General features: G+C 52.5%; 1 protein-coding gene across 1 annotated transcript; it reads right to left on the bottom strand.

The window, feature by feature from the left end:
- Positions 1 to 3,402: 3,402 nt before the first annotated feature.
- Positions 3,403 to 5,786, bottom strand: MUC22 (mucin 22). The gene is made up of 2 exons (XM_087817221.1): positions 5,466 to 5,786; positions 3,403 to 3,705 (listed from the first exon to the last, which is right to left on the bottom strand). The coding sequence occupies exons 1-2, from the start codon at positions 5,784 to 5,786 to the stop codon at positions 3,403 to 3,405; spliced, it is 624 nt and encodes a 207-aa protein (XP_087673347.1).
- Between the last annotated feature and the right edge of the window lie 5,161 nt (positions 5,787 to 10,947).

Here is a 10,947-nt window from a genome sequence, read left to right as displayed (position 1 = left end):
CACGGACTCCCTCCGCCCCACTCCAGCCCCCCAGGCCTTCCCCACACTGTGTCGCCCACGGGTTATGCATATATGCGCATAAGCTCTTTGGTTAATTTCTTCCTGCCCCCACCCCTTCCCTCTGTGTCAGTCTGTTGCATGTTTCAATGTCTCTGGATCTGTTTTGTTCATCAATTTATTTTGTTCGTTAGATTCCACCTATAAGTGAGATCATGTGGTACTTGTCTTTCTCTGCCTGGCTTATTTCACTCCACATAATACCCTCCAGATCCCTCCACACTGTCCCAAAGGGTAAAGGATCCTTTTTTCTACAGCTGCGTAGTATCCATGGTGTGAATGTATCACAGTTTTTAATCCACTCATCTACTGATGGGGACTTGGCTGTTTCCACATCTTAGCTATTGTAAATAACACTGCTATGAACAGAGGGGCACATATATTCCTTCCGATTGGGGTTTCTGCCTTCTTAGGATATATTCCTAGAAGTGGGATCACTGAATTTAAATGGATGCCAGTTTTGAGAGCCAGTCTGACGACCATGAGGGGACAGTGATGCAGGGGCTGACGCCTTAAAACTTGGTCTTGTTTACAGAATGAGACATTAATTTACTCCACTGTTGGACATTTTTGGGTCCAAACACTTGTATACAAGTAGAAAAATTACAGAGTCACAATATAATATTTATTTTTCTTTTACAATTTACCCCCTTCCCCCCCCAAAAAAGTCCTATTTAGGAATTTCTGAATTCCAGATTCTCTCTACTGCTTTCTAATCTTAGCATTGAGATCCCCTTAGCGGTGGTTAGACAAGAGGCAGGCTGTCTCCCTGTAGTTTGCTCTGCTCTCTCCAGGCCCACTGTGGCCACGGCGCTGTGATCTGAGTCGCTGTCTGGGCTCGTCCTCTGCACTCTCCCCGGCGGCAGGGACCTGGGCCTGGGGCCTGCATCTTCCATGCTTCCTCGCCAGCAGGTCCAGACACAATCTTCTGTTCCTCCAATGAGATAAAGTCTCATGAGACTTAGACTTCCTTTGGCGATGGCCACGGCTGGGCAGGTGGGCTCCGCTGGGGGCTTGGCGGTGGCCCGGGGAGGCCGCGTCCCGCCTCTGCGGCCCCTGCCCCCCGCTGGGCCCCGCCGCCGGGAACCGGGGCTGCTGGCTGCCCATCCCACCTGCACTCCTCCGGCTCCTCAGCTCATTCTATAAGCACCTGCTTTTGTACTAACTCCCTTTATTCTTGAAACATTCAGAATGGACTCTATTTTCATTAGTGGGCCCTGGCTGACACAGTATTTGGTGTAAGAAGAGATTTCGGAAAGCTGACCTTCAAACCTGGGAACCTGAGCTTGGTCTTCGAGCAGCTGAGCTTCGGGGCAGGGCCGACCCCACTCTGGGATACAGCGGGCGGTTTCTGTTCCACGGCAAAGGGCAAGAAAAGCTGCTTAATTCCCATGCGTGGGGCCTGGATGCAGCAATTACTGCGGGGGACGCTAGGGAGTCAGGTGTCGCCATGGCCCCGGGTGGGGGGTCGCACCGGCTCAAGGCGTCACTGGGAACGGGAGGTTCAGAGTTCAGCAGGATGGTCCAGGAGGACGCTCCCTTGCTGGCACCTGAGCTGCTAACAGCGGGGACAGTGCTGCCCTCCCCACGGGGCGTCACTTTCCAGAGCGACCTGGTGCGGGGTGGGCGCACTGGGCCTGTCCCAGCCTGGAGCCAGCGCGATGCCCCCATGGAAACAGCAGCTGCCGCCTGAGCTGCACAGGATGCTCCCCCCAGCCCGCTGGGCCTCCCCGCCGCCCGCTGGATCTCCCTGTCCCCAGCCACACTCTCTAAAAGGAAATCATGACGTTGTCAGGAAAAGAAGGTCTCAGACGGTACCTTCTATTTTTTAATTGAGGTATAACTTACATACGAGGAAGTGCACAAATCTTATGCACACATTTCAGTGAAGCTTTAGATATGTTTCCCCCCAGGCAAAATACAGAGCACGTCGCCTCCCTCCCACAGAGCTCCCTCCCTGACAGCCACAGCCCTGACCTTGGGCACAGGTTACTGTCACGTGTCCTTGAGAATTACACGGCTCGTACTCTTGTGCTTTTTGATCTACTCTACTCAACATTACGTCTGTGAGATTCATTAGTGCTATTGTGTGGTTCAGTAGTTCATTTTTTTCACTACAGGATAGCTTCCCATTGCACGAATGTGCCACAGTTTATTTGCCCCTCCTGACGTTAATGGATTTGGGGTAATTTCCAGCTTGGCACTGTTATAAATGAAGCTGCTATGAGACACTTCTTTTGGTGGACACAGGCGCTCATTTCTGTTGGGTATGTGTATTCAGGAGCGGAATTGTTGGGTTACAGGATACATGTATATTTAATTATAGTGCTGCCAGACATTTCCCCAAAGTAATTGTATTTACACTCTCACTAACAATGTAGGAGGATTCCAGTTCTTCAGCATCCTTGCCAGGACTTGGTATCGGCAGTCTTAAATTCTAGTAGTTGTGTACAGCAGTGGTGTCTCGTTGTGGTTTTACTCCCATTTCTCTAATAAATAATAATATTCAGCACCTTTTCAAGTGTTCACAGACCATTTTGTACCTTCTTTTAACTATATATCCAACCTCCTGCCTGTTTGAGAATTGCATTGTCTTTTTCTTAGTGATGTGTAGTTCTTTCTGCGTTCTGGCTGAGTCCTTGGTCCAGTGTGAGCACTACAATAGCTGGTTCCGTCTCTCAAAGATATATTCTGATGCTGAACTTGAAGTCCGAATCACCAGGCTTTTCTCTTACAGTGAGTTTAAATATCTTTGCCTACCCCAAGGTTCTCCTTACAGGATTTTTTGATGATTAAAAAGATGATGTATTTAAAGACACTTGGTACATACTAAGCACACACACACACACACACACACACACACAAAAGTCACAGAGAAAGCTGAAAGAAAAAGAAAAAACCAAGTAATCGTGTGGCCCTGATATACATTTATTATCTGATTTCGTGTCTTACAGGTGCAGTAGCATTTATAGGACCCTGAGGGGACGCAGGGATGAGAAACACCGACCAGGACTTGGGTGGTGGGAAACGGGAGAGAAGCGCTGAGGATGGTCACTGGGACTCCCTGCGGCCGAGCCCGAGACGCAGGCAGGACTCAGGCAGGCGGGACTGGAGCTCGCCTCCCAGCGCAAGCTGGGCATCTCCCCACGCCCGGCGTCTGCCTCATCTTCCCAGCGTGGGCCAAGGTCTGAGGCCCTTTTGCTGGTTCCTTTCTCAATCTTGGCTGACCCCCTGAGAGTCTCTTTATACTCCATTTTAATCATCCCACCATCATTCTTTTCCTTTCCTCCATGACCCCCTTTTGCCCTACACTTCCTTTCTCCAGGATGTGTTCCAGAATTCAGCCTAGGGCCACAGCCACCATGTCCTGCCATGGCCTCCCCCGTGGCCCACCCCATGGCGTCCTCGGTGGCGTCCCCCATGTCCATGATGCCCCCCATGATTCATGTCATAACCACCCCCGTGGCTGTGGCTCAACCCATGGCCCACTCCCTGTCCAAAGCCACGTGCTCCTCCGTGGCCCAGCTCATTTCCCAAGCTGTGGAACCTTCCGGGGCCCAGTCCTCTGTCCAGGTCCAGACCAAGGCCAGTGCTGTGGCTGTGAGGGTAATACGTGCCGCTGTTTATCAGGGGGGAGAAAAGGTCCCTCTAAAAGAGGAAACATAATATAAAGTTAAGTTCTCTTCTCCTGACCACTGCCCATTCCCTTTCACTGTCGGTCTCCCTTTACAGAGGATAGTTTTCTCCCTTTTACCACCAACCTTGTGTCCCTGCAAGCCTCCCTCTCCTGGCTGTTTTACTGCTTCTCTACCTGATGACACACCCTTCCTTGTTACCTTATTAACATGCTCTCAGAGTGTGGTGGGGTTATCAAAGTGGATCTACACTCCCTGTGAAAGATGCAGAGATCACGTGGAGACAGAGCCTTTCACTTGGTTAGTGAGTAACGAAGCTGAGGACAAGAAAAAGGAATAGAGAGCCTCCAGAAAGCCATGAGATGACAGGCATGAACTCCAGAACCCGGCCACCCTGGGTAGGAGTCCCAGATCTGCCACTTCGGCATGTGCTGGACCATGGAGCTCCAGGCCCCTCACCTGGAGGGTGGATATAATATCACCATAGGATTACAGAGCGAATTAAAGGACATGGTGCATTGCAAGCACTCGGCCCTGGTCAGGCACTTAGCAAAATCTCAATGTTAGTTCTACTGACCGTGCACATAAAATTATAAAGTAACTTAGAAAGTCATTCCTGGATGATGGGTCTTTATTTTGTAGCCTATCTATGGAGACAGGCTGAGAACTTAGAAATAAAGAATCCTAGCAAACTGGCTATGCTAGGCCTGCCCTTGGTGACCACAGTGCATTTCTCATTTCTTTAACCACTTTTGCCAGTGGTGACTGGTCATTGTTTAACAACCAGCTCGCACAGGGTAAAAGATGTGATTTGTAGTATTTCACATTTCAATGGTATAAATACGACCACCACAGCATATTTTAACCTACCAATGTGACATCAATGAGTTCAGAGTTGGAAAGAGATGCACAGTCTCTTGTGGGGCTGTGAGACCAGCCCCAGACCACCACCGATCATATTCTGCATCATTCCTCAAATGTGAACATTTTGCCAGAAACCGTAAGAAAATGTGAAAAATGTAAATAAATTTTAACGTCAGAATAAGGAAAATATGCGATTGGAGAAAAGTCAAGACCAGAGAGTAAGAGATTCAGTGTGACATGAGAGTAGCCGCCCCGACAGGACAGGATGGCAGATGGCTGTGAGCACCGGCCCAGGGTGCGAGGGAAGACAGCCAGCTGCCGCACTTCGATGGCTGACCACGGCCGTTTCCCGTTTCGTGTTTACTTTTCTATTCTCCCTCGGGTTTGGTGACATGTTCTGACAATTCTTGTTGATCAGCAGAGCTGAGAGAGCAAGCACAGGCTCTTCCTCTCCGCCTCACCTCCGAAGGGCTCACAACGGAGCAAGTGCCCCGAGTAACGGGCACTGAAGTTAGTGGGGGAGGAAGTGGCAAAGGGCCGGCCGAGGCCCTTCACTCCTCGGAGATTCTTCTTCCAGCACCAAAATATTCGAAAGTCCAGATTTTGTTTTATTAAGAAACATGACTTACTTTAAATAACTTTTTTCTATTTTCTCCAGTCACACAAGTTTGTTTCCCTGTGGCCCTAACATCACCCTTTTCCTTTTCTTTCACCTTATACCTCGCACCTTCCCTAACTCAGTCCCTCTCTTGGGGCTCTGTCACATGCTAAGCGATTCCTTTCTTTGTAGCCCAGGCACCTGTTGTCCTCTGTCTGGATACACTAACCGCACTACTTAGATGCAGTCCATTCCCAGGCCTCATCTGCTTTCTTGGCCAGTTCCCCTGTGAACGCATCTTTGATACTCACCAGGCAAAAGCTCAGTCCCACTAACAACCCCATGCCAACCACGACAGCGGCCAGAGAGACGAGGACGATGGCCCAGCCCTGCAAATGTCCACCTGGTTGAGGCACGTTTGTTGGCGTCTGGCTCTCGTGAACTGCGTTTGTGCCCGTGGTGACTGAGCCCGTTTTATGGAGGGTGGTGCTGGCTCTGGGAGCGGTGGTCAGCTCAGGGGTGGCACCTGGGACTGAGGTGGATGATGCTCCTGCTGTGGGGGAGCCCAGGCCAGAGGTGCTCAGGCCTGTCCCCGGGACAGCACTGCCGGTAGCAGTGGTTGTGGACTCCATTCCAGTGGTGACAGAGGTGGCGGTAGTTGGTCTGCTTTCGGCCGTCCCAGGGCCTAGGAAACAGGTCCCACAATATGTGCATTTGTAGTGAGACAGTTAAAGGGGAGGGAGGTGGACTTAGGGCAGAGGAGTTGAACCCAATACTCCTATGTCGTGGTGGTGGGAGGAGAGATGGCAGAAAGCGACTCAGTGCAGGCCATGGGCCCCAGAGCAAGGTGAGTGCCTCAGAGAAGAGGAGGCAGAGTATGTCCACTGGAGGTGCTGTTGGTGGAGGCAGGGTTGGGAATGTGACCTCCATTCATGCAGACACACGAGACCCATTCAAGGCCAGAAGCGGCCAGTCAAAGGGATCAAAGTGACCTTGTGTGATGTAGTCACTGGGTGCAGGAAGGGTGCTGGAGAAGGAGATGGTAGGATGGGACCTACTCATGGGCGAGGCGGTGGCCATGGCTGGGGTCAGAGGTGACACGACCTCCACAATCCTGGTGGTCAAGGAAGCCTAGGTGAGTGTGCTCTGAGCAAGTGTGGGAGAAGCTGGCCCACGCGGAGGAGGCTGGCCCGGGGCAGGGGGTGGACTCAGAACAAGTGGAGGCCCTGCTCCAGCAGAGGCAGTGGAGGGGAGGCTCCCACGGCCACAGCTGTGTATAGGTCAGAAGTGGCTACAGGGCACAGAGCAGTGACCCCATTGCACTAGTGGGGGCAGCCCAGAGCACAGCAGGGGACTCCTGTCCCACACGAGTGCTGGTGGCAAGTGCGGACGTGGTTTTGCTCAGAGCAAGTGCCAGAGTATGAGGAAATCACCGCGGCCTAAGACTAGAACGGAGGTTGGCAAAGATTTCTTGTAAAGGGTCAGACAGTGAATTTTTAAAGGGATTTGGGTCACACTGGCTGTGTCACAACTATGCAAAGTAGCTGGAAAGCAGCTGAGATGTTAATGAGTAGGTGGGCGGTGCTCCAATGACACTATATTTGGAAAAACAGACAGCAGGTGAGACTTGGCCCATGGACTGAACCAGGGGTCAGTATATTGAAGATGGGGTGGTGGTGTCACAGGTGGTAGGATGAATGAATAGAGCTGACTGTACCTGGCACAGGAGTGAGAGTATCTGACAGATTGGGATGGTTTTCAATAGAGCTGCGGTGAGTTCACTGTTGGCAGAAGTGATAGGATACAACCAGCTTGTGAGGGGGATATTGGCAAAGAAGTGTTTCTGATTGGGACGGAAATGATGGGCACGAAACAAAAGGAGGTGAGGCCAGAACAGAAAGAAATAAGTAGGAATCAAGAAGAGGGCATAGAATTATAGCTCATATGTGTGGTGACTTGACTGGAGTCTAGACCGGAAATGATAGGAACAGCTGAGAAGGTGCTTAGGGATGTTAGTACCTGATACGACTGCACTGCTCATGGATCCACTAGAAAAGTCAGTCACCTTCGTGGACACCGAGGTGGTGAAAGAGTCTGTGAAGGGTCTAGAAACACTGGTGGAGACTTCCATGGTCCCAGAAGTAGAGGTGGAGGCCAACAGGTGTGGTGAGGTCAAAATGAAGGCTGTGGTGGGCCCAGAAGGTGAGGTGGCTGGCACAGATGCTGGGACGGTGCTCTTAAAGGCTGTGGTTGAGACAGTCAGGACCCCAGAAACTGTGGTGCTGTCTGTAGTAGGTGCAGAAACAGTGGACAAATCTGTGGTGAGCTGAGAGGATGAGGAAGAGGCCGTGGTGGACGTGGTGGGGCCTGAACCTGTGCTGGAGGCTGTGGTGCTCATGGATGGTGTGGAGGGCAGCATGGTGGAGGTCATGCTCCTAACAGGCTCTGAGGTGACCTCCAAAGGTGAGCGGGAGGTCATGTTGGTCTCAGGTCGTGGAGTGGAAGGTGTTATGGGCACAGATATTGTGGAAGCCATGGTGATCTCAGAGAGTGTGGTATAGGCAATAGTGGACTCAGAGGCTGGAGTAGAGACTTTTGAGGGCACAAATGCTGTAGTGGAAGCTGCAGTGAGGGTGGAACCAGTAGTGGGAGTGGAACCTGGAGTGGTTCCAGAGGCTGTGGTGGAAACTGGACTGGGGCTGGAATCTGTAGGGGGGGTGGAAGCTGCAGTGAGGGTGGAGCCTGCACTGGGAGTAGAACCTGCAATGGTTCCAGAGGCTGTGGTAGAAGCTTCAGTGGGGGTGAAAGCTGCAGTGGGAGTGGAACCTGCAGTGGGAGTGGAACCTGCATTGGTTCCTGAGGCGGTGGTAAGAGTGGAAGTGGAAGTGGAAGCTGCAGTGGGAGTGGAAGCTGCAGTGGGAGTGGAAGCTGCAGTGGGAGTGGAAGCTGCAGTGGTTCCAGAGGCTGTGGTGGAAGCTTCAGTTGGGGTCAAAGTTGCAGTGTGAGTGGAACTAGCAGTGGTTCCAGAGGCTGTGCTGGAAACTGCAGTGGGAGTGGAAGCTGAAGTGGTTCTAGAGCCTGTTGTGGAGGCTGCATTGGGAGTGGAACCTGCAGTTGGAGTGGAACCTACAGAGGTTCCAGAGGGTGTTGCGGAAGCTTCAGTGGAGGTAGAACCTGCAGTGGGAGTGGAACCAGCTGTGGCCCTAGATGTTGTGGTGGAAGCTACACTGGGAGTGGAACCTGTATTGGGAGTGGAACTAGCAATAGTTCCAGAGGCTGTGGTGGGAGCTATATTGGTAGTGGAAGCTTCAGTGTGAGTGGGAACTGCAGTGGTTCCAGAGGCTGAGGTAGGAGCTTCTGTGGGGGTGGAAGCTGCAGTGGAAGTGGAACTCTCAGTGGTTTTAGAGGCTGTGGTGGAAAGTGCAGTGGGGGTGGAACCTACAGAAGTTCCAGAGGGTGTTGTGGAAGGTTCAGTGGAGGTGGAAACTGCAGTGGGAGTGGAACCAGCTGTGGTCCCAGAGATTGTGGTGGAAGTTATAGTGCGCGTGGAACCTGCATTGGGAGTGGAACTGGCAGTGGTTCCAGAAGCTGTGGTTGGAGCTACAGTGGTAGTGGAAGCTTCAGTGTGAGTGGAACCTGCAGTGGTTCCAGAGGCTGTGGTGGACACTGCAGTGGGAGTGGAAGCTGAAGCGATTCTAGAACCTGTTGTGGTGGCTGCATTGGGTGTGGAACCTGCAGTTGGAGTGGAACCTACAGAGGTTCCAGAGGGTGTTGCGGAAGCGTCAGTGGAGGTAGAACCTGCAGTGGGAGTGGAACCAGCTGTGGTCCCAGAGGTTGTGGTGGAAGCTACACTGGGAGTGGAACCTGCATTGGGAGTGGAACTAGCAGTAGTTCCAGAGGCTGTGGTGGGAGCTACAGTGGTAGTGGAAGCTTCAGTGTGAGTGGAAACCGCGGGGGTTCCAGTGGCTGTGGTAGAAGCTTCAGTTGGGGTCAAAGTTGCAGTGTGAGTGGAACTAGCAGTGGTTCCAGAGGCTGTGGTGGAAACTGCAGTGGGAGTGGAAACTGAAGTGATTGTAGAACCTGTTGTGGAAGCTGCATTGGGAGTGGAACCTGCAGTTGGAGTGGAACCTACAGAAGTTCCAGAGGGTGTTGTGGAAGGTTCAGTGGAGGTGGAAACTGCAGTGGGAGTGGAACCAGCTGTGGTTCCAGAGGTTGTGGTGGAAGTTATAGTGGGAGTGGAACCTGCATTGGTAGTGGAACCGGCAGTGGTTCCAGAAGCTGTGGTTGGAGCTGCAGTGGTAGTGGAAGCTTCAGTGTGAGTGGAACCTGCAGTGGTTCCAGAGGCTGTGGTGGAAACTTCAGTGGGAGTGAAAGCAGAAGTGGTTCTAGAGCCTGTTGTGGAGGCTGCATTGGATGTGGAACCTGCAGTTGGAGTGGAACCTACAGAGGTTCCAGAGGGTGTTGCGGAACCTTCAGTGGAGATAGAACCTGCAGTGGGAGTGGAACCAGCTGTGGTCCCAGAGGTTGTGGTGGAAGCTATATTGGGAGTGGAACCTGCATTGGGAGTGGAACTAGCAATAGTTCCAGAGGCTGTGGTGGGAGCTATAGTGGTAGTGGAAGCTTCAGTGTGAGTGGGAACTGAGGTGGTTCCAGAGGCTGTGGTAGGAGCTTCTGTGGGAGTGGAAGCTGCAGTGGAAGTGGAACTCTCAGTGGGGGTGGAACCTACAGAAGTTCCAGAGGGTGTTGTGGAAGGTTCAGTGGAGGTGGAAACTGCAGTGGGAGTGGAACCAGCTGTGGTCCCAGAGGTTGTGGTGGAAGCTATACTGGGAGAGGAACCTGCATTGGGAGTGGAACTAGCAGTAGTTCCAGAGGCTGTGGTGGGAGCTATAGTGGTAGTGGAAGCTTCAGTGTGAGTGGGAACTGCAGTGGTTCCAGAGCCTGTGGTAGAAGCTTCAGTGGGAGTGGAAGCTGCAGTGGAAGTGGAACTCTCAGTGGTTTTAGAGGCTGTGGTGGAAGGTGCAGTGGGGGTGGAACCTACAGAAGTTTCCGAGGGTGTTGTGGAAGGTTCAGTGGAGGTGGAAACTGCAGTGGGAGTGGAGCCATCTGTGGTCCCAGAGGTTGTGGTGGAAGTTATAGTGGGAGTGGAACCTGCATTGGGAGTGGAACTGGCAGTGGTTCCAGAGGCTGTGGTGGAAACTGGACTGGGGCTGGAATCTGTAGGGGGGGTGGAAGCTGCAGTGAGGGTGGAGCCTGCACTGGGAGTAGAACCTGCAATGGTTCCAGAGGCTGTGGTAGAAGCTTCAGTGGGGGTGAAAGCTGCAGTGGGAGTGGAACCTGCAGTGGGAGTGGAACCTGCATTGGTTCCTGAGGCGGTGGTAAGAGTGGAAGTGGAAGTGGAAGCTGCAGTGGGAGTGGAAGCTGCAGTGGGAGTGGAAGCTGCAGTGGTTCCAGAGGCTGTGGTGGAAGCTGCAGCAAGAGTGGAACCTGCAGTGGGGGTGGAACCTGCAGTGGTTACAGAACCAGTTGTGGAAGCTGCAGTGGGAGTGGAACCAGACATGGGAGTGGAACCAGCAGTGGTTCCAGAGGCTGTGGTAGAAGCTTCAGTTGGGGTCAAAGTTGCAGTGTGAGTGGAACTAGCAGTGGTTCCAGAGGCTGTGCTGGAAACTGCAGTGGGAGTGGAAGCTGAAGTGGTTCTAGAGCCTGTTGTGGAGGCTGCATTGGGAGTGGAACCTGCAGTTGGAGTGGAACCTACAGAGGTTCCAGAGGGTGTTGCGGAAGCTTCAGTGGAGGTAG

The sequence above is a fragment of the Miniopterus natalensis genome, chromosome 5 (genome assembly GCF_054644295.1).
Source record: "Miniopterus natalensis isolate mMinNat1 chromosome 5, mMinNat1.hap1, whole genome shotgun sequence".
NCBI lineage: Eukaryota > Metazoa > Chordata > Mammalia > Chiroptera > Miniopteridae > Miniopterus > Miniopterus natalensis.
Note: the sequence above shows the minus strand (reverse complement) of the source record. Positions and strands in the feature narration are given on the sequence as shown.